Raw genomic sequence first — 22578 nt, forward strand, 5'->3', positions numbered from 1 at the left:
TATAAAATTGACAATGAAAATAAACAAGATTACAATACAGTGAAGTAGAAAGACAAAAAAAACATCCCGCCATCACATGATGAAATTTGTACAATTCAAGAAGATCGTTTCGATTTCCTCTTGCTGGACCCATCGCCACGGCGTGAGCCACTGCTGGAGTTGCGGCCTCTCTTAGTAGCAGCGGCGGCGCTCGAGCTCGCGGCGCTAACGTCGCCAATGCCACTGAGGCCGCTGCCGATGCTGGTGCGTTTCGGGTCTAGGATCCCTTGTTGTTGCTCGTTGTAGTTGTCGAGAAGATCCTGGAATTCCAAGTTGGTGGCGTCTTCGAATAGGTTGGAGTATGGGTCTGAGCTTGGTTCTTGTGGTTGTTGTGGTTGCGGTTGTGGTTGTTGTTGTTGCGGCTGAGGTTGTGGTTGTAGTTGTGGAGTAGGGCCAGGGCCGGGGCCGAGTCCAGAGGGGGTCATTTGGTGATTATATATTGATGGCGGAGCTTGCTGATGTGGGTGTTGGTGATGCTGTTGTTGTAGGGGAGGCAGACTGAAGTTTGGGTCAAAGTGTCGTACTGGTGCTGACATTTGTTGATGATATGAATTGGCAAACGCTGCTGCGTTGGTGAGATCTTGGTTGTATAATGGTTGCGGCTGTGGGGGTGGCCGTTGCCCCATTTGTTGAAGCTGTGGTGGAGGTTGTGGCTGGTGAAGTACAGGCGAGGTCAGGTACCGTTGATTAAATGAAGAAATTGCATTTGGTGGCTGTTGCTGAGCTTGTTGTTGTTGGTGTTGCTGGTGCTGATGGTGACGTTGTTGCTGTTGCTGCTGTTGCTGTTGTTGTTGTTGTTGTTGTTGTTGGGCAGATTGCGCTGCTTCGAGTTCCCTTTGCAGTTGTCTCTGCTGCCGTTGTCGTTGTTGAAGTTCTTGCTCCAAGATCCTCTGCTGCTCTTCTTCCTTTGAGCGAATCGATTGAGGGTGGGGGTAATGTTGCGGGATCTGCTGTTGTTGCTGATGATAAGCCATATCGGTCAATTGATCCTCGTACTCTTGCGAACGCGCTTGGGTCGAGCTCAGCGGCGAGATGGCATGTTTCAACATGCTATCAATCTTGCGCTCCATCATCTTTTTTGAGTTGTTGCTTGCATTGCCAGACGTACTATTGCTGCTGTTGCTGTTGCTGTTGCTACTGCTGCTTACATTGCCGCTGCTAATGCCGCTGCCGCTGCCACTGCCGCTGCCACTGCCGCTGGCACTTGCTTCTTTTCGGCTCATCATTACATCGGCGACGCTGGTGGCGTGGTTGATTGGCATTTCATTGGCTTGACTAGCAGGTTCGCTGGCTTTGGAGGCTAACTCATATGGAGTAAACCATTTCCAAAAAATTTCGGCGGTCATGTGCGGTTTGACGCCCAACTCATGATCGTCAACATAGATATCTGGGAACTGAACTTCTAAATCCAAATGTTTGCGTAGATTTCTATACTTGGACAAGATTCGATCGCTAACTTCCTTGTCACACGCTTTCAAATACATCTTAAGAAGTGTTTTCGAAATAAAGTCATAAACAAATTGTCGAACGCAATGATGTTTGATTTTAATTGACTTTGCCCTGGGCTTGTAGCTGAAGAAATTGATTGAAATATCAAGCAACAATTTGATATCGTCTTCGGCCTCAATGGAATTGGGGTTTTCAAGCCAGATGCATATCAAGTGCAAAAAAGCAGCAAATGGATAGTACAATAACATCGAATAGCTCGAGATTAAGGTCGTTTTCAAGTTGTAGCTCTTTGCAATGTGCAAAATGGTTCGTGCGCTTTGCATCGAGATAAACTTGCACTCGTCACGCCTCTTGCGTAGCTGGGCATATTCGTCACCTGACGGTAGATTCTGTAATACAACTCTGTTTGCCGTCATCAACAGCAAATAGAAGTTGTAGTACATAGATATCAAGTTCTCATACCCCGAATCAACAGTTAAAATCTGCTCCAATGGCTTGTTTTCAGGTTTGAAAAGAAACCCGTCTTCGTCGTAAAAGCAAACGGTAATCGGCGGCTCTGCCAATGCCCTCAAATCCAGTAGCTCTTGATTGATCTTTTCAACCTCTTTGAGTATTTGCACGTAGCTTTTATCGCGTGCCTTGTTGCTGAAGATTTTCTCGTACATCCTGACCCGGACCCTGGTTAGGTGGTGCAAGAAAAAAGCTGCGCAATTATGGAGGGCTTTTTTCTCCTTGAGCTCTTGAAGATACGACTCGTCGATGGGGGGATCTTCCCACAAGGCACGAATGAGGTCGATATTCGACAGCATAATGGTCTGAATCGATCGATCGCTCTCATCGAAGCTCGTCAAATCATGCGATTGGATGAGCGGTGGTTGTCCATTCCGGAAACTATTCATGACTTCATAGTACTCGCAAAACCACCAAATGGTTTTCCGCATCTGCTTCTCTTGCCAGCTAAGTTGGTCATAGGTTTCTTTTCTTTGCAAGCCAATGGCCTCGGCAGCACGCGTGGCGATCGATAAGGGAATATAGTTGAATTTCAACACTGACATGACCAGCTCGGCATAAATGAAAAATAACAATATGGCTTGGATATCCACCACACTTCCTTCCCACCAGGTGACTCTATGGTAATAAAAAATCATGGCAAAAAAGCATTTCGAGTCCAATTCAATCAACTCCTGATCGCTTAAAGCTTGAACTGCTTTACCGGTCGATTTGCTAGCCTTGCGCACCCTGTTTCGTTCATCAACAACCACTGAGATTGCCAAGCCAACCAGGCAAACCATGATCATCAACTCTGACCAGCTAAAAGGTCTCAATTTCGAGTTGGGGCCTTTGCAGGGGATTTGCCTCTTGTTTTGAAAATATTGCTCGAAAAGTTCCCTGATGTAGCTCGTTTCACAAATGTATGACACCATGTATATTTCTTCAAACCTGTCCAAAAGCTCCAACGGCAACTCGGCACTGGAAAAAGTGTTGTCCATCAAATCAGTCTTTTGAGCCATACTGGTCTGGATAGGCTGCGATATCGAATCTAGAAACGCCAGCGCGTAATAATTGTAAACATTGGAGAACTTGATGATGCTGTTCATCTCGTTATTGTACCCTGGTCCCAATGATTGGAAAAATTGCTCGACGGAAGATTTGGAAAAGAAGCTAAACACGGAGTGGGATCCAAAACGATTCTTCAACAGTGGTATCCCCGGCTCGTCTTCATCATCGTCGTCATCGTCGACATCGACATCAACTTCATCTTCTTCTTCTTCGTCATCTTCTACTCCTCCTTTAGCAAGTTCGCTTTCATCACCCATCTGGTCATCCACTTCTGCAGACCTCTCCTCAATGTCTTGAAGAACAGATGACGATGAGGTGTTGCTGCTCGCTTTCACACGAGCGGAATTGGCCAACGCCGAAGAAGCATGGCCAGCTCGAGCACTACTACTATTATTACGGCCACCACTATTACCCGGATGCCGAAGATCTCGTGCCAAGTCAACTAGTAAGCTTTCAATATTCAAAAGTCTTCCATCCAACTCCTTGATGGCTTTGTTTTTACCTATTTTACCCGAGGAGCCCGAAGTCACAGATCTCGAAACTCTAGATTTCCTCTCGGCGTCACTGGGGTACACGCAGTCGCCATTGTTGTTCTGGAGACAGTTGGAGCAAGGGTGTCCACCCAGACATCTCGTCTTTTTTTGTCTGCAAAACACACAAGCCTTCAGTACTCGGGCTCTCTTTTTTCGAAGGTAATCTGTGGGATCCACGGATGTTCGCTGCTGCTGCTGCTGTTGTGACTGTGACTGTGACTGCGGTTGCGGTTGCGGTTGCTGTAGTAGTAGTTGTTGTAGTTGGAGATTGGCGGAGGAGTCGGCTTCGCTCGGTGATAAAGCGATTGTGCTATCCTGGGTGATTGTGCTCCCACTAGTCCCCAGAGAATTTAGCCTCGGTGGGTGACGATAAAACTCGGCTTGCTGTTGAGGGTCAGGATACGCTGATTCAGGGTAGGATGAAAGACTTGCATTTTGTTGTTGTTGTTGCGTTACTGATGTTAAAGAATCCTGTTGTGGTGATGGGGGTTGATCTGACATTTTTCGTAGTTGTTGCGCCTATTGCATCAACAAAAGGGAATGCCGCAGCCGTCGGGATTGTTCCTTTTTTTGCGTTCGACCTGACCTCGTTGAAGAAGCTGAAAATCTGTCGACCCAATCACAACAGGCTCAACTGTTTTCGCCTTTCGTTGAAACAGTGATGAGTTTCGGACTCCGTCGTTAGCTTAACTCCCAGATTGGGGGGGGAGGAAGAAGAAGGGGGCAGGGAATTCCGCGTCCAAGTAAAAAAAAAAAAAATGTCTATCTCAATTGACTCCCCTTAGCCTCTTCTATAGCTTGGAAAGGGGAGGTAAAACTTTGAACGTCAAATTCGAATATGTATCTGAAGCTTGTAGTTAAAGACGGAAGAGTAAAAGTAAGAACAGAAGCAAAGCTATCGTAAATGTGTAAACAATTCTTTCCCAGTAGTATAAAAAGACGGGGAGAGAAATTCACCGGGCATGTCCAACATTTGAAAAAAAAAAAAAAAAAAAAAAAAACATAAAACTGCTTGAAAGCCGTAAGAAGGTGACTATCACTATCCATCCTATTCTTTCATCTAGTTGTATATTTCTTAGTGGCCTGGGGGAGTTTAGGGAGTTGCTCTGTTTTGCAAATAAATAAAAAAATTAGCCTCCAAAGAAAGAGAAACTTGAAGAGAGGTTGTCTGCGTATGTGTATGTGAATGGAAACGAATGGAATAGAATGTGCATGGCATGGCTCGAGAAAACTTGCAAAAGTTGAATTTTTTTAAAAAAAAAATCACATTGAGCTTACGGCCAGTGACAGCTCATCTTCGTGATTTCCTCTGAGCAAGAACCAACTGTGAGGGGTAGACAACGGCAAAAGAAAAGAGTTGTGATAATGTGCAAACGTCTGGCTGAGAAGTTGAGAACAACATACGGGGTTTGAATGTTCTGGCATGCGACCGTGTATAACCTCTGCTTTGGGGGGGTTTCTACTTCTATTCGATTTGAATTCCATAACTCTTTTTTAAAACAAAGCCTTTTCTCTTTCGTAGAGGTAAGCAACAGAAGAAACGATTGGAGATTTGGAATCCTGGAGCATCTGCGGTTAAAGTTGTTAACGCAATGCTTTCTATTTTGCAACTAATAGAAACCTCTCCAATCTCTTGAAATGGCCCCCTTTTTGTTCTTTTTATTTCTTCTTCATCGGAACACAACAGCTCCACCACTGAACCATGGCAAGTGGCTAGTGTGCTTGCAAACTCCTATGCCACTATTCTGTAATTGGCTCGAGCGACGGCCAAGCCTGCATCCACCAACCATTCCATAAGCTTTGAAAGCAAGTGGATTGACTTGACAATTACCACTTGCAAATGCAAAAAAAAAAAAAAAAAAAGACAACCCCTCAAGTGGTGGAAAGAAAACAGGGCTGGCTGCCTCTATTCTCCAAACGATTTCGACAGCACATACACATCTGCAATAAATGCATCGAGTAGCTGTCACGGCTAAATTTGCTTCAGACTATAGTTTTCCAAATCACGTCCACACTGGTGGCTCAGAACAATAGAGAAATAAAAAAAATAGAAAAACTGCGTATATTAGCGACAATGCGAATGGGGTTAAACAAACTCGTCGTCGATTGTTAAATACAACAAGAATCCTTTTGGCAAAAGATCATGGAAACACCAACTTGAGGTACTCGAGCGTTCTGAATTTGTTTGCTTTTGCTGTTTAATTTTTTCTTTTTTTTTTGGAGGGGACCCTATTACTTCTGCCCATGCATGCATAAGTCATAAAGCTGATTATGATCCGTCGTATAAGCACGCTTCATTAACACACACTCAAAAATTGAAAAAAAAGAAAAGTCTATTGCACACATTGCTTTGAGGAAAACGAAAACAGGGAATCCGACCCGGTTCTGCCTCTCCCTTTTTTTTTTTTGCAATTGTTTTTTCATCGTTTTGCAAAGTTGCTCTAACTTACCCCCTAGTGCATTGCGCATACGTTTTGCGGTTATAGTAGAGAATCGTTTGGAGTTGACTTCAATTTGGTAATCGTGCCGGACTTTATTCCATGATCACTAGCCACTTGCTCCCAACTGAAGACAAGACTGGATCTGGGTCCAGTTTTTCTGCCTGCGCGTTAGCATCAGCTTAATCTCGCCGCAAGGAGTCGCCCCAGAATAAACATACACGAGGCCGGTGAATAAACTTTCCATGACTCAAAGACATCCATTGTTGTTGAAAGTGGGAACCAAATTTGCGCTTTCGTTATGGAAGTATGACGGATGCTTCACGAGATCAAATATCAGCGCTCTTCTTCTTTTTTTCCACAATTGTCTCCAGCCTGCTTATTTGTGTCTCTGTAGCGCTTGACGCAGAGGGGTTTGGCCACAACCAAGTAAGCTCTATTATGCTTTTTTTTTATTTATTTACTATTTTTTTTATTTATTTTTTTCAGGAAATGTTGCTGCTAAGGGGCTTTTTTGGGTTGATTTTGTGCAATAACTTTCTACCCTAATCAAGCTCGAGATATCGCGCTCTTGGTTGAAATATCTCTGTGATGGTATTTCCAATAACCGTTGTTGCGGAAGATAGAGCTCCACTTTCATCACAATGCAATTTCTACAGTATCTTTTGTTTTTTCCAAGCTCTTACATGTAGTCCTGAGAGTCTGAATACTCACGGTATCGCATAAAGATTTGAAAATACTTGAGGTATCTAATTATTGAAAAGATTTTGCTGTTGCAAGGTAAACGTCAGTGAGGCTGATGTGCCGTGCTTGCGATTGACTTTTCCCGTTTCTTCCAGCATTGTCTTCCTTTAGTGGTTCCTTTCTTGCATTCTTATCTTTCCTTTTGCTTTATTTTTCTTTTATTTTGGATGACAAATTGCGTCACTCTTGCTAAGGCGGGTGCGGACCCGTCCAATTTTTCCTCCACACATATGAAAAATTGCCACCGATGTGTGTCTTTTTTGATCTGTGAGTCAAAACAATTTAAAAAGAAGAAATTGGATCTGTCGTTCGACTAAACTTGCTAAAAAAAAGCCCACTCGTTGAAAAAATGAAAATGGTAGATCCGTGGCTAGTTCGAATAGTCTAAAGAACATTTAGATCTCGGTTTTTTACAACTTGAAACGGCAGAACTTACTTGGACCAGAGTATATGGGTTGAAAGGATAGAATGGATTTGGCAAGAACTGGCGTGGTTGGGAAATCTAATGGAGGATGGCGCCTCGAGTCGTCTTGTTCGAAACTTGTAAACTATTGGTTATGCACTTGCTCTTATGCACATGTGGAAATTCCTAAAAAATTGAGAGACAGAATTTATATCCGAGGTAGGACGACGTGATCCAGAGTTTATACTGTGCGGGGTAGGCTCACGCAACTTCTGATAACTCCTTCAATCATGTATGGGATGGCTCGATTGCTCTCTTAATGAGGTAGTAAAAAGAATTGCACATCGTATCTGGACGGATCTCACCACGGAGAGTCGATAACGACCAAGACACGGCGACCAAATTTGAGTACCCAGCTCGGATATAATGTCTTCCTCATCACAATCTGCAGACGCACGAGACGCTTTGTTCTCTTTCTTTCAACATCTTTAAGCGAGCAGGTGCTCGGTGTTTCACTCGTACTGCCGTGGTCTATTTCTTAGTGGTTACCAAAAGACATCAATAGTCGTTGCTCGGAATAAAAACCGGTAGTTGCAAAACTCCCGGATCCGGAAAAATTAAAGTTTGTGGAAAATGCCCTGTTTAAAGGGATGTAATTGGAAACACCCCCACCATCAACAACAACAACAACAGCAGCAACGACGAATAACACTAAGACTCGAAACTACGAATCACTTGCTTCTCATCCTGCTTCATGGATGATACGCAAATCGTTTTCTTTTCTTTTTTCGCCCAGGGCATAGACTTCGCGGTTGTGTCAATTTTAAAGTTGACAGGTACGAGATTGAAGGCAACAGCCAGAGAAGTTCTGCAACATAGCTGAGTGGGTTTTTGTTTTCAGGGTCCGACGTGATTTGCTAGCGGGAAGATTAGTGCGATGGGTGGATGAAGCATAGTTGTTGTAATCCAGCATAAAATCTGGTATTTCAAAATCGAAATCAAAGCTGTGGAGCTCTCGACACAGCCATGTCCAAACAACATCCCTCACCAGCATTTGCCACGTTGCTTAAGTCAAGAGAGATTGACTGTCGAATCGTATTTCAGGCTTTCGCTTAAACCCACAAAATACCCACCGCGACAGTGGTTATCTCCAGAAGGAACCAAAAAGCATACGGGGTATTACCTTAGAAAGAGTATCTTGTACATGAAGAGCAAAAAATGTCCGTTCAGAGGGTGTTTAAATCAATTTTACTTGCACGGTCCGTTCCTTTTGACAGGAACGGAGTTGTGTTTGGAATGGCAAAATTTTTTTCTTTGCCACCTGGTATGTGCTGATGCTGAAAGGGGGGGAGAACCGTCAATGCATAGCTCCAATCTAAACTTGGCTTTGGCTATTTCTTATTTCAACAGATCATTTATCCCGCAGAAAATGTCATAAATCCAGAGAGAGTATCTGCATTCTGCGTGCTTTTTTGATCTGCTCGTGGGGTGAAGCGGGAAAAGGGTCAAAAGGGCAAGGGGAGGGCGTTGAGCGGCTTTGAAAAGATTTGTCAAGCGTCTCGAATTTTTCGCAAATTGTGCTCGAGTATCTGCAAAAGAAAGCTTTACAAGAACATGTCCTCTCAACTCCAGCCTCGATAGACACAACTCCTAGAGCGGGTTTGTTTCTCTTGATGAGTTCATATGTTGTCATTTGATAAACTTTTTGCCAAGGTATAATCACACTCTATCAAATTTTTTAAATAAATACACAGCTCTAACTAAAAGTATATCCATCCGGAAATGAAAAGGTTCAAAATGAAAAAAAAAAAAGAACTATTTTGGTAAAGGCATTTTTTTTTTATATTCCCAAATTATTGTCAAAGAAAAAGTTTGGTAAACTGTTCATTTGGCTCATTAGCACACTCAGTAACCCACCATCACTGGCAGCGGCTCCCTGTGCAAAGAAATCGTAGCTGTTGTTTGCGAACCCGCTTAAAGGTCCTGGGCTTTGGCCCATTGGAGTTTGACCCGTTCGTACATAGCTTGTATTGGTTTCAACGGGTAAAGAAGGGTGCGAGCTAACAAAGGATTGGTTAGGGAATGGGGAAGGCTTGTTTGCAGGTAAAGGCACGGACTGGTGTGTTTGAGGGTGGTCAACCACGCCCGTGATGATGTTGGAGACCGCGGGGTTATATCTGGGCGAATGTGCATAGGGGCTGTTTTTTTGACTAATGGAACCCGTTGAGTTCAGAGCCGAGTGTCTGTTTACTGCTATCGCCTCATTGACGTTGAATGGTGAAGTGCCCACGATGTTTTTGGTCAAGTGGAAGTCTTGGTAAAGGATTGGGAACCGCTGCTTGATCTTTGCCGAAGATTGCTGATCGAAACCGGGGACTGTTTGCTGGGTGTTGTCTTGATACACCTTGACAATGATGTTTAGCATCAAGTGAATCACGAGGGAAATAGACAAATCGTCGAGCCCGTCAAAGGTGACTGCCTCTGCTAGCGTGCTGCTGAAAAAGCCCGATGTGGAATCAATCAATAACTTGATATCGCTGCCAGCTTCAGACGAGTGAGGGTGGTTTAGTATCGACGCCGCCAAGATGAGAAAGGCCGAGACGGCGTAGTTCACGACCCAGTTGTAATAAGAGGGACTGTTTTCGCTGTTCAACTGCGATATGAGACACAAAATGGTCCTAGCCAGGTCGAGCGACAAGTTCCGGTATTGAATGATTGCATCGTCAAAGTTGAAATTTTCCGAACGCACCATAAAGGGGACTCGGTTTATAATCATCAAGTGCGAGAAATAAATCAACGAGTTTGACAAGATAAACTCCCGCTTGTCTGTCGACCAAGTTGAGTCCATGAATTTAAACTCGCGTTCATTGTAAAATCGTGGCCTGTCATCCTCATGCGACCACATCCCTAATTCAAACGTTTCTCGATTCAATTCATTTAGTGTGTTTGACAAGGAGCGGAAGTCGGATAGTTGAGCCGAAGCGGAAAATAATAGGTGGTACGATTTTGATCTTATTCGCGTCAATAGCAAGGAGAAGAAATAGTAGTAGTGCTGGTCATCGCATATGTTTCTCATTTCCTTCAACAAACGCAAACGAAGTGGTTGAGACTCGTCTCCGAATAATGCCTCGCTCGCGGCTAGATCGCACAAGGCACGGTCTTTCTTGGCTCCTTCTTCTTCTTCGCTGCCGGTGCCATGGGAAATGCTGCCCGCCCCGGCAATGCAAAACCTCAACATGTCGACATCGGCGTTGGTGGAGACATCTTCAACGTTGATCGCCGGGGGCTTACCAGTTTTGAAGCACATCTCGGTGTCCAAAAACTGGCAAAACCACCAAAGCAACCTTCTTCGTTCTTGCTCTTTCAAGTCAAGATTTTGGAGCGATTCTGAGCGGTGGAACCCCATTTCTTGAGCATACCGTATGGCAACCGTGAGGGGGATATAGTTAAAATGGCCAGTGATCCAGCTAGACTCGAGATAAACAATCAACAACAGTATCGCCTCGATGGTTTCAATTCCGTCGCTAACAACATTCAATCTCTGGTAATAGAAGATGGCATTGTCGAGCCATTTGCGCTGCAACTGACGCAAGTATTTATCGGTTTCTCGATCGACTCTTTTCTCAATCTTAACCACCAGACTCACGAGCAAGCACGAGGTCATTATCAAGAATTCCGATACCTTAAATTTCCTTTTTTTGCGATAATAATCATCAAACATATCCTTTAAGCGACTTACTCCCACGAGCATTTTCACCACTGTTGCATCCTTGTAGTGGACGGATATCAATTCGGTAATCAATGTCTTTGGATCCAGTAAAAAAGGAGTTTCTAATAATTCCATTTTCTGCCTCTGGTCCACAAGTGGGGGGTCTATCCATTTCTGAACAAACAGTTTGCATTTCATGTGGAAAAGAATGGGGAGGTTTCTCACGGGGGTGATGAAATCGGCACCTCCCTTTCCGATTGTGCCTTCCATCCAATCGAGCGATTCTTTGGAAAACATGCACCATATGGAGTGGGTTCCGACATAGTGTTCTCCATGCTTATCGAGATCAGCCGTGGTTGGCACTGTGCTGGTAGTGTTGGTCAGATCGCCCGTCCGGGATTTCTTTGACGAATCTGTTGGCAATGATTCCCTTGAGTGTAGTTTATCCGTCAAGCGACTGGTGGTGGCGGCGGCTTGAAGATCGGTTTTCCCTTGCGCAACAATCGAGGACTCGACCAACAACTCGACTGATTGCAGTAATTTAAACATCATCGCCTCAAGCTTGGATAATCTGCTATCGGTCAACGATTGCATTTTCTCTGGCTTAAGAGTAGAATGGCCATTAACTCTAGAAGGCTCTTTTTCCGTTGCTGGAGCAGAAGTAACACCACCCAACAAATTTCCCTCATTTTTCACTTCCCCTTCGCCTTCCATTTTTTTCAGCTTCTTATTGGGCTTCTTTGTATAGCGACATTCTTTTGGCTTTCTTGAATGAAGACAATTCAGACACGGGAAACGCCCATCGCATCGCACTTTGGCCAGACGGCAAGTGTCACATGCAACCCGAATCCGTTTTCTCGAAGTGTCATCCAACTTGTTCCCCGTTATCACCTCTTCATCAATTGGCCCTTCCATGCCGGGAGAGCTTGTTGAGTTGCTAGTCGTTTGGCTTTGCTCCATTGATGTCAGAACTTTCCGGGAAAAAAGAAAATTAATGAGTATTGGCCGATTACCGAGTTTGAAACCAAAACCGAAACCGAAACCGAGACCGAGTCTTGAACCGTCTCTGTAAAATGCCAATCAAAATTGAAAAAAAAAAAGCTTGCAACTTTTTGATCCTCACGATACACTAGTTTGACAGGGCAACCTCTGAAAAAAAAAAAAAAAAGAAAAGGAAGGGTCCCTCTTGCGGTGGGAAAATAATATCGATCGACTCTGAAATGAAGGTTTCAGTAGTATCTCCAAACCCATGTGACGGGAAGCCATCAAGAAGAAAACGCAAGGTAAGCCCGGATAAAACAAATGGAGGAAAAAAAAAAAAAACATCAAAAGTTCGGCCCGGCTGTGTTTTCGCGATTTCGGCTTTATCCGCTAACCGACAGTAAAGCACTCAGCAGTGGCAACCAAGAATGCGGATTTACCTTCCTGCCTCTCACCACATTTTCACTCCACGAGAAGACCATGGTTGGTTTGATTGGGCCGAGTCGCCATTTGTAATCATGACCTAAGCTGGCTTTATGGGTCTGGCGTGGTGTCCGTTTTCAAGTTCAGTCTTTGCTTTTTCCATTTTTTTGCAACAGATTCAAGCAAAACTACGGCCAATTCGTCCTCTCAAAGCGACGGATTCCAAACGGCATGCCACTCTCAAACAATGACACACTGAACAAGCAGAGTGACCTTGCAAATTGCAAGTAGAGGTTGTTACTGACATGTTCTTTCTAGAAGCAGTTGGAGTTTTGCAACACTCCAACCAAGGCTGATATTGAGGGTCGTGTGGTTTTGAAGACAGACAAAAGAGTCACGTGACATGAACCCCAAACTCTTTTCATTTGAGAGATCGACATTATCAAATATTTTTCCAGCACACATAGATAGATATATGTCAAAGAGGTTGAACCAAAAAAAGTCGAAAGTTCATAGTCCACCACGGCCACAGCAGCAAAGGCGATGCCCCCGAGAAAATCAGCAGCCACACCTATATTTGTCAACAAGGAGGATGGAAACTTCCGCGAGGCATTGAAGTTGTATGACCAGAAGCAGTACAAGAAGGCTCTCAAGCTAGTCGATGTCAATTTGAAAAAGAATGCAAGCCACGCCGAGTCGTTGGCGTTGAAAGGGTGTATATTGTTCCACACGGGCAACAAGGAGGATGCGGCAACTTACATTGACAAGGCAAGTAAGAAGGACCCCAACAATTACCTTGTGGACCATTTGGTGGGACTCTACTACCGGGCGTTGGAGGACTACGTTGAAGCTGCAAAATGGTTGCAAGCTGCCAACGAGAATGGTTCTCCAAACAAACCCATCTTGAGGGACTTGTCGTTCATGCAGGCGCAGAATAGGGACTACAAGAACTTGAAGGACAGCAGACAGCAGTTTTTGGAGCATGCACCGGGTTTTCGAGCCAACTGGACGGGACTAGCTGTTGCTCAGCATTTATGCAAGGACTACGCGGGAGCCGTTTCCACACTCACCAAGATTGAAGGAATAATCAAGGAGCACTTGACGGCAAGCGACATGTACGAGCACAATGAGTGCATTCTCTACAAGAATCAAATCATTGCAGAATCGGGCAATTTTGCAAAGGCATTGGAGGAGCTCGAGAGTGACAAGGACAGCATAAAGGATCAGTTATCGTATTTGGAGTACAAGGGGAAGTACTTGCTCTTGTTGGGGCGCAAGGAGGAAGCATCAAAAGTTTATCGTATGCTTTTGAAAAGAAACCCCGATTGCGTCCACTATTACTCATTATTGGAAACATGCTTGGGAAGCACGAGCAAAACGCCAGAGGAGAGATTGAAATTGTATGAAAAATTGACCAAATTTTACCCTCGCTCCGATCCACCGAAATTTATACCATTGACTTTTTTACCATCAGACTCGCCCGAGTTTGAAAAAAAATGTGGCGACTATATTATACCCCAGTTGTTGCGCGGAGTACCAGCAACGTTTGTCAATGTTAAGCCATTATACCAGAGTCCCAAAAAGCTCGAAATCATTGAGCAGATAGTCTTGGACTTTTTGGAGCATGAAGCTCCAAAACAACCCAACCCAACCGTGACTGTATGGTGCTATTATTATCTTGCCCAGCATTATTTGTACAAAAAGGATTTGAAACTAGCGCAAAAGTATATCGACCTAGCCATCGACCACTCGCCAACATTGGTGGAGTTGTACATAGTCAAAGCTAGAATCACCAAGCACGAAGGAGATCTTGAACAAGCATCGGAAATCATGAACGAGGGGAGGTTGTTGGACTTGCAAGACCGGTTTGTAAACTCCAAAGCCACCAAGTACATGCTCAGGGCAAACAGAATAAACGAAGCCATTGATTGCATCTCGCTCTTTACAAAGTTGGACGAAGGTGCCGTGAATGGGTGCAAAGACTTGCACATGATGCAAGTTAGTTGGGTACTCGTTGAGAGCGCCGAGGCATACCACAGATTATATCACCAATTAAAAAAGCAATTACAGGAACTGGACTTTGAAAAGGAAAGCGAGGAATACGAGGAAGCGGTGGAAAATGTCGAAATCCACAGAGCTCTTGCCTTGAAAAGGTTCAATTCGATTGTCAAGTTGTACAAGACTTTTTTCAATGACCAATACGATTTCCACTCCTATTGCTTGAGACGTGGTACCCCACGAGACTACATTGACACCATAAGATGGGAAGACAAAATCAAATCGACTCCAATATACACCAGAGCCTTGAAAGGGTTGGCCGAGATCCATTTTGAGATTTACCAGCAACAGCAGGAGAAAATTGATGGCGATCAGCTCGACGATGTGAAAATCAAGATGAAAAGTGGATCCAAAAAGCAAAAGAAAGCCAAGGTTCAATTCAATAAAAAGAAGGCTGGGCTCATTGCCAAAGTTGAAAGCGAGAAAGACGATGAAGATCCGTTGGGACTTAAAATGCTTCACGATTTGGAAGCATCTGATGTTATTGAGAAATTGTCCGAACTATTCCAACCACTCAGCGAAGAGGCACCCCGGCTAATCTTGACGTGGGATGTGCTTTACCAAATCTATGCCATCCAGGGCAAATACGTTTTAGCATTGCAAGCGATTAAGAATTTAGAAAAGATTTTGAATAGAACCGGAGACAAGAAGAAGAAGCAAATAGGTGATAAAGTCATCAATCTATCTCAAATCTCGCACAAGGATTCCGGAGCCAATCAAGCTATAGTGAAAGTTGTTGAAAAAGGTTTAAATTCAGCATTTCCAGAATTTGAAAAGTTGTCACTTGAAGAATTCACAGCGACTTATAGCCAATAGACTTTTAGATAACTGTAATATACACCGATTTTCTCATATGTTAATCCTCTTTAAGTAGGTTTCTTCCTTTTTTTTTTTATTTCAAGAGTTGATCCAATTATCGACTTGGCCTCTAGCTACACTTCCAGCTAGATTCAAGGTCTGTTTCCCAAAGGGGAAATAGCTCACAGCGTACCACACAGCAGCCAATAACTGGATTGCAGCAAATATGATGGATAGCAACGTACTCTTTAAACTTACGGCACTGATCAACGTCAAGACGATACTTGCACCAAACACAATTGTGAAGATGATTCTCGTGGAGGAAAACAAATGGACCACGTACGCCTGCGCGCCTTGCAAGACACCAAAACTGACCAAGAAGAATATCAGCCCCAACGACCACAACAAGGCAAACTTCCTTGGCTTTAGACTTAGCACGGGGAACAAGAAGAAACAGATGAGCCAGCAGCACAAGGCACCAGCAAAACACAAGGCAAATATAAGCATTCTGTCCCATCTGGACAACTCAAACATCCCCGGGTCCGACGTCACGTAATTGTCATCATCCTCTAGATACACCGATTGGCTCCGGAAAGGATTAAGCTTCTGAAGTCGAGTTTGGAACGAACTTGACTGGGGTTGCGTCACCGGCGGCGGCAATGGCGCGCCATCGGATGAATCGTTCTGGCCCAATGGCGTATAGCTTGTTTTGAACGACTTGAAGAATGACATTGGTCCGTCGTCTGGTCGTGGGGATGATGCCTTGAATAAAGTGGCGGTTTCGATATTTGATAAAAACAAAGAAGCAAGGGCGGAGTTCTATCGGTAGACTTGACGTATATGTAGAAGAGCGATACTGACGTAGAAAATATCACGGGATCGGGGTTCACCATTTTTTTTCCAGCTCGTTTCCCCCAAAGTTTCACGTACTCATACCACAGATTACACGTCACCAAAGGGGGGTTAGGTAACAATAAGAATAGAGAAAGAAGAAGAAGAAGAAGAAGAAGAAGAAGATATGACTTCAATAGTTGATGCGATTGACCCAGCAAAGCAGTTTGTATCGACGTTTGTCGAGTTGATGGGCTTGTCGAAGGATGCAGCACCGAGCCAGTTCTACTCCACGCTGGATTACAACAAATTGCCCTCATTGGGTCCAAGTTTGCCCAAGTTCAGCTACAAATTCCCGCATTCGTCACAGGCTCCAGCAGCAGCGGCGGCGGTGCATAATACAAGTCCGATCAACCTCAATTTCAAATCCATCAAGCCACCGCACAAGTTCTCCGCCAGTTTGCAAGTGCCCGCGAACTTCACCATCTACAAAGTGAAGCAGTTGTTGATTCATTCGGTTGAAACTTTGAGAAACGCGCGATTGGATCCACTGGGCGTGAAGTTGATGGTCAAGTCCAAGGTTTTGCTGGATACTACCACGTTGGCCAGTTTGTTGAGCAGTGACGATCAAGCCGAGTTGAGTTTCAGCTGTCTTGTTGTGTCGTCTGGTAGTGCCAACACTACCACTAAGGCGCCAGTGGCGGGAAAACTGGAGGAGCAAGACCCCGAGCAAGACCTTGAAGATGGCGCGGGGCCGCTGCTGATTATTTCCAGTGCTACGTGGCTGAAGATTGCGGGACTTTTACTGGGCGATGTCAAGGACCCTTCCAGAGTCGAAGCTATCCTTGAAGGGTTTAAGAAGAGCGTATAGTGTATCGGTAGTTTCTACAAGAAGCAAGGGTGAAATAATTGGAATTGGCTTGCTATGCGCGAGATGTCTTTTGCTATCTACTTTGAGTCCTGCTCTTTGAGACGAGAATAAGTCATCTTCGGCTTCAAGACAAAACACATCAACCTCTAGCATCTACAACCATAGATGCCGCTCCCTAGCTGTTGCTGGTGGCAACCATTCGCGAATTGCAGGTATACTCCCACCCGGATTTGTCTCATTTCCAGCTCCTCTCTTCGGTGCCACCAACGAGTTCCAGTCTACTTCTTCCTCCAACCTTCAAACTTTTTCCAAAGCAACTCATTCAATGAATGTCCTGCAGCTCTTCCAACTCTCTGCTCATACAAATAGTACGATGCTACGCCCATGCCGATACCAAAGACTGGGTCGATCCACCTCGAAATCAAATAAGGATACTGCATTCAACCGTGGCCAACTTTGAGCTTCTAACTATGCGTAGCTGCGTTCCTGCTATAGTCCCAAAGAGTACCTTCTCCTTCTGGTCCTTCTTCGGTGCCACCAACGAGTTCCAGTCTACTTCTTCCTCCAACCTTCAAACTTTTTCCAAAGCAACTCATTCAATGAATGTCCTGCAGCTCTTCCAACTCTCTGCTCATACAAATAGTACGATGCTACGCCCATGCCGATACCAAAGACGGGGTCGATCCACCTGGAAATCAAATAAGGATACTGCATTCAACCGTGGCCAACTTTGAGCTTCTAACTATGCGTAATTACCTCCCTGTTATAGTCCCAAAGAGTACCTTCTCCTTCCGGTCCTTCTTCGGAGCGTTGTCGTGCTGTCTTGGGTGGCGGTTGGATGATGAGTCGTGTAGGCCGGTCCCGTTGTGTGTGTGTGCGTGTCTCTCTTCCTTCTGGTGAAAAATTTTTAGAATCAAAAAACGCCCCGAGAGAAATCTTATGACCTTACAATTCAAAGAAAAGTACATCTATTTGTCGTTAAAATACATTTATACCAGGTAAGCTCGAAAGGAGATTAGGAATCTGGCTGGATCGTGTTGACTAGAGAGGTAGTAGTAGTTTAGAAGTAAAGAAGAAGGAAAACCACCCCGAGAAAAAGAGAAGAAGCAAAAAAGATGGCTGCTGTATTTTCAAGATCATGTTTCAAATGTGGTGAGTTGGGCCACGTTGCTGACGACTGTACTCAAGAGGAAAGATTGTGCTACAACTGTCGTAAGCCAGGCCACGAGTCAGGCGACTGCCCCGAGCCAAAGCAAACCAACTCGAAGCAATGTTACTCCTGCGGCGAAGTTGGCCACATTCAGTCTGAATGCCCCAACCAGGCTCAAGGTGCCAAGTGTTACAACTGTGGCCAGTTTGGCCACATTTCCAAAAACTGCACCAACGAGTCTAACGGCCAACCCAACGCTCCGCCTCCTCAGGCTAGAAAGTTTGGCGGTGCAAGAGGCGGCAGCGGTTCGGCTGTCGGCACCACATGTTACAAATGCGGTGGTCCAAACCATTTTGCTAGAGATTGTCAAGCTGGCAACGTCAAGTGTTATGCTTGTGGCAAGCCAGGCCACATTTCAAAAGACTGCAACTCACCTTCCGGTCCCGCTGCAAACGCCGGTTCTAAAACTTGTTACAACTGTGGAAAGTCCGGTCACATTTCAAGAGAATGTACCGCTTAAGTACGTCTGTGGGTTGTGTCTCCTGTCGACTTGAAGAAAAAAAAAATACAAGTTTTTTCTTTTTTTGAGTGTTTTTTGAGTGTTTTTTTGTTTATGATTAACAAGGTGGAAGCTATTCGAAGATGTGTTAGTAAATAGTGACTTGACTTTTGCAAGAGTGGTTGTACTGTGACATGGAATGGTTTTTCGATCAAGAAGTTGGATTTGTATGTCTTTAGTGAAAAATTAAAAAAATGATTCTGTATTGAGAAGTAAAACAAGAAAGAGGATTCGTTTTTCTTGTTGGTGTATTCGTAGACCAGACCCAGGTTGTTTCCTGGTTGTCTAGTTAAATAGCTGTTGAAGAAGAAGAAGTAGTAGTAAAAGAGGAAGTTCCGTATCAAGAGTAGTTGTAGAGGGAGATTGGGTGAATTTGAATCCCTTTAAATATAAACCGGGTTTGCTAACTATCAGGGTTGAAGAAAAATGTTCCAATTTTTTTTTTTTTTTAACTAAATGTTTTTGCAATATCTCAACATCTGTGGTTCAACCAGCAGATACGAATTGAATAACCTTGTTGGCCCTCTTACTTTTTACCTTTTAGATGAAAAAGTAGCCAAGCGAAACAATAAGTAGAATCGCAAACAAATATACCCGTCCTTTTGGTGTATGTGTAAGCCACAAGGAATACCCAATGATTGTATCTGATGTAGGACGAAGCAACTGCTGCTGAATGAAATCGAGGCTAGTTGGCTTCAAATATATAGTAGTGGGCCCACTAACAACGTCGGTGCTCATTGCCAACGTCTCCAACTGACTAGCATTGTCAAATCTTTCCTCACCAGTGATTCCCTGGGGCAAAATTTGTAGACATCCGGACAAACTCGACAAGATCAGTTCAGGTGGTTGGAACGGAATTGTCATGTTGAGGTATACTGGTCTGTGGTCCGACTGCAACAAGGTTTCAATCGAGTCGTACTTAATCGTGTGAGGTAAATACCGCTGGTACCACTCGGGATTAGAGTTCTTACCTGGGAATTTGAGTAGTGTCAACCCCAAGTTGTCATGGCCAAGCTCTTCATACGTCGATAAATAGACAATGCGGTCGCACCACGAAGGCGATCGTTTTGAATTGAATATTGCCGTGTTGACATGGTACTTGTACGTGGGAGGAAATGTAATCTTGGGCTCGGCGAAATTCTGCAATACTTCGCCATTGCGCATACTCACTCTAAACTCGTCGTACTCCTTGACTAGCTTTTCAACCTTTTGCCGATACCCCTTTTTGTTTGCTTTCAACGACGTATCCATAAGCGAAAGGAGCTCTTGGCTTTGGGGGCTTTTAGGGTTATATTGCTTGGTTGTTCTATAGTTTAGATCCCCCAATATAAATATGTGGTTCTTGGGCTTGACCAACCCGTACCCATCTCCAAAATCCAAGGACCGGATAATCCTGTGCAAGTTCTGATTGCGCTGAAGATAGTAGTATTCACCTTCATGGGCATTGAGGTGCAACGTGGCAAACGATAGTTCAACCGAACCCAGACTGTCGTATCTGCCATTGGGATAAAAAGCTAGTCTCGTGCCCACGCCTCCTTTCAAGCTCAGATACATATAGCCACAGCTACTCGATGCATTGCGGACTGTGCCGACTTTAGAAGCAAACGGAGTGACAATGATCATGGCAATTGAACCCATCATGTGCATGGAAACGGTGTGGATGCTGGAGGGGAGCTGGTATTTTTCTTCAAGGGCTTCTTGAAGAAGCTGGTTCATTTCAATTAGCTGGCAATGGGCATCGGCTGGAAAGGAACTATCGAGTATAGTGCAAAACTCTTGGAAACCAAACACGTAAAGCGTACACAATTGGTCCGGCAACACTTCCAACAATTTCGACTGAAACACCCCGGGAATGAAACGCCTCTTGTTGCAATTGTACGTGAACAAAAACAAAGGGATTTGGTTCCCGCTTTCGATTGGCTGCGGCGGCTGACTTGTCATTCCATATATAGTTGATTTGGACGTCTGTTAGGCTGAATGATGGCACATGGGCCTCGAGAATGAATCAATAGACAAGGCGGTGAAGGGGGGAGCCATCAGTTTGCGCTTTCTGAAGATGAGTTTCTGTTATCAAAAAAAAGGACATCGCGGGCGTGGGTGATTCTCTCACCACTTTTCTCTTCCTTTACTTAGCAGCAAGTCTGTTTCAATCAAACCAGATGAGTGGGATAATTGAGGCCCAAAGAGCGTTTCTTGAGACTCGCGATACGCTAGAGGAGTCCATTAGCAAAAGGTTTTTGCGAAATCCAAAGCTTCTACCGAAGAAGTTGGTGCCAAAAAATGGCAGTCTTCTCGGAGACCGGAAAAAGAGATACACCAGGCGACTACATATACTACAGCAGCAGGAGCTCAAGTTTTTGCTGGAAGAGTATAATCGGGTCCTGAAAACTGCTGCCCGCTGCTTTGAAGATGACTTGAGTCTATACCAGCAGAATGTCGAGAGTCTAACTGAAAAGCCGTCGACTTTTGACAAGTTTGATCAGCTAATTGGGCGCATTCCCAAACCTAAGATGGATGAGGGCGAGTTTGCCAAAAGTTTGCGGGATGTGTATTTAAGCTTCTCGCCTTCCGAACCTTCTGATGTCAAGATTCGAGTCAAGGCAAAGACCAAGGAGGAGGTGACGTTGATGAAGAAGAAGTGCATCCTAAGCTCGGCGGCATCGCACTTGGTTGCTGAGCAGAAGAAGAAAGAGGAGGAGCAGCAGCAGCTGGGGGAGTTGGGAGTAGAAGTGTTGGACTTGCTCCCGTTTCACAAGTTGTACAAGGACGTCACAGGAAAAGACGTCTCTTACGTGGAGTTTACCTACAAATTTGCCCATTTCCCCTATGCTGATGCTCGCGATGCATCTTTATACTTGCGGTATTTGCAACTGCTCTCAGACTATCTTTGGAAGAAATTTTGCAGTCTTTATCCGTTGGAAGACACCGATGAGTTATGGCGTGATATTGAAGCGAGGTATGCGCTGCTGCAGAATGGTCTAGCCGAGGATACTCTACAGCCAACGCTGGACAATCTCTATTGCACTGCTTGTGCCAAGTCATTTGCAAATGAAAACGTCTACATGGGCCACCTCCACGGTAAGAAACATCAGAAGAACGAAAAAAACGCAAAAGCAGCAGCAACATCCCCTAACCTGGAAGTGAATGGAACTCAGAAACCCAAAAGCTGGTACGAGCACTTGATTTCTTTCTTGGCCCAAGAACTCAAGCCGGAGATTTTGAATATTGAAAAATCAGTCGTGTTGTCGGAGCGTGAACGAATGATTGAACAGCAAAACTCTCTTGACTTGGAGAATGAGTTCACAGCAGTGGAAGACTCTGGCTCTTCGGATTCGGAAGCTGACGCTGAATCGGACCTGGATATCAACGATGCGTTCAAGAACCTCCCATTGGGATCAGACGGGACACCTATCCCGTTATGGCTATACAAGTTACAAGGTCTCCATAAAGTGTACAATTGTGAAATCTGCGGTAATGTCTCTTACAAGGGCAGACAAAGCTTTGGGAAGCATTTCCATGGGTCCAGGCATATATACGGTCTTCAGTGTCTTGGTATTCCCGAGGAAAATTATCCACTTTTGCGGAACATCACCAAGATCGCCGAGGCGCGGGACTTGTGGGCCACGTTGAAGAAAGAGCGAAAGAGCAAAGAAGGCGAAGCTCATGATGCAATTGAAGTCGAGGATAAAAACGGTAATGTGATGAAAGAACAGGACTATGTGGAGTTGAAGCGACAGGGCCTCATATAGTTCATTTCTATATATCTGTATATATTAGTAGATCCAAATTGATGACATGCACCACCTGATCTCTCCCCTCTCTCTCTCTCTGCTTTCTTAGCCTTTAGAACCAAGTGGATGCTGATTCTGGTTCTGAATCTCAACTAGAAGAAGTGGAGTTTTGATTATCGAAGTCATTCTGCCTCTTCTCGTGCGGTTTGATGCCAGGGGGAAAAGAAGGTGAGAGCGCATCGGACATATCTCCAGTTTCAACCCCCCACCCCCACCACCAGTTCGTTTTCTTTTTTGGATC

The 22578-nt window shown here is 44.6% G+C and overlaps 8 protein-coding genes across 8 annotated transcripts; 4 read left to right on the forward strand and 4 right to left on the reverse strand. All coding sequences in view use genetic code 12, as the record gives it.

Moving 5' to 3' along the window:
- Positions 1 to 95: 95 nt before the first annotated feature.
- LODBEIA_P56530 (uncharacterized protein) lies at positions 96 to 4082 on the reverse strand (the record flags this gene model as incomplete). Its single annotated transcript, XM_066976009.1, has 1 exon — positions 96 to 4082. The coding sequence occupies one exon, from the start codon at positions 4080 to 4082 to the stop codon at positions 96 to 98; it is 3987 nt and encodes a 1328-aa protein (XP_066832591.1).
- A 4924-nt stretch (positions 4083 to 9006) lies between these two features.
- Positions 9007 to 11589, reverse strand: LODBEIA_P56540 (uncharacterized protein; the record flags this gene model as incomplete). Its single annotated transcript, XM_066976010.1, has 1 exon — positions 9007 to 11589. The coding sequence occupies one exon, from the start codon at positions 11587 to 11589 to the stop codon at positions 9007 to 9009; it is 2583 nt and encodes an 860-aa protein (XP_066832592.1).
- A 1233-nt stretch (positions 11590 to 12822) lies between these two features.
- LODBEIA_P56550 (uncharacterized protein) lies at positions 12823 to 15153 on the forward strand (the record flags this gene model as incomplete). Its single annotated transcript, XM_066976011.1, has 1 exon — positions 12823 to 15153. One exon carries the CDS (start codon positions 12823 to 12825, stop codon positions 15151 to 15153), a length of 2331 nt encoding a protein of 776 aa, XP_066832593.1.
- Positions 15154 to 15234: 81 nt separating this feature from the next.
- On the reverse strand, positions 15235 to 15867 carry LODBEIA_P56560 (uncharacterized protein; the record flags this gene model as incomplete). The annotated part of the gene is made up of 1 exon (XM_066976012.1): positions 15235 to 15867. One exon carries the CDS (start codon positions 15865 to 15867, stop codon positions 15235 to 15237), a length of 633 nt encoding a protein of 210 aa, XP_066832594.1.
- A 286-nt stretch (positions 15868 to 16153) lies between these two features.
- On the forward strand, positions 16154 to 16837 carry LODBEIA_P56570 (uncharacterized protein; the record flags this gene model as incomplete). The annotated part of the gene is made up of 1 exon (XM_066976013.1): positions 16154 to 16837. The coding sequence occupies one exon, from the start codon at positions 16154 to 16156 to the stop codon at positions 16835 to 16837; it is 684 nt and encodes a 227-aa protein (XP_066832595.1).
- Positions 16838 to 17952: 1115 nt separating this feature from the next.
- On the forward strand, positions 17953 to 18507 carry LODBEIA_P56580 (uncharacterized protein; the record flags this gene model as incomplete). The annotated part of the gene is made up of 1 exon (XM_066976014.1): positions 17953 to 18507. One exon carries the CDS (start codon positions 17953 to 17955, stop codon positions 18505 to 18507), a length of 555 nt encoding a protein of 184 aa, XP_066832596.1.
- Positions 18508 to 19086: 579 nt separating this feature from the next.
- LODBEIA_P56590 (uncharacterized protein) lies at positions 19087 to 20487 on the reverse strand (the record flags this gene model as incomplete). Its single annotated transcript, XM_066976015.1, has 1 exon — positions 19087 to 20487. The coding sequence occupies one exon, from the start codon at positions 20485 to 20487 to the stop codon at positions 19087 to 19089; it is 1401 nt and encodes a 466-aa protein (XP_066832597.1).
- A 218-nt stretch (positions 20488 to 20705) lies between these two features.
- On the forward strand, positions 20706 to 22295 carry LODBEIA_P56600 (uncharacterized protein; the record flags this gene model as incomplete). Its single annotated transcript, XM_066976017.1, has 1 exon — positions 20706 to 22295. The coding sequence occupies one exon, from the start codon at positions 20706 to 20708 to the stop codon at positions 22293 to 22295; it is 1590 nt and encodes a 529-aa protein (XP_066832598.1).
- Positions 22296 to 22578: the final 283 nt, after the last annotated feature.

This window comes from Lodderomyces beijingensis (assembly GCF_963989305.1).
Source record: "Lodderomyces beijingensis strain CBS 14171 genome assembly, chromosome: 7".
In the NCBI taxonomy this organism is placed as follows: Eukaryota; Fungi; Ascomycota; class Pichiomycetes; order Serinales; family Debaryomycetaceae; genus Lodderomyces; species Lodderomyces beijingensis.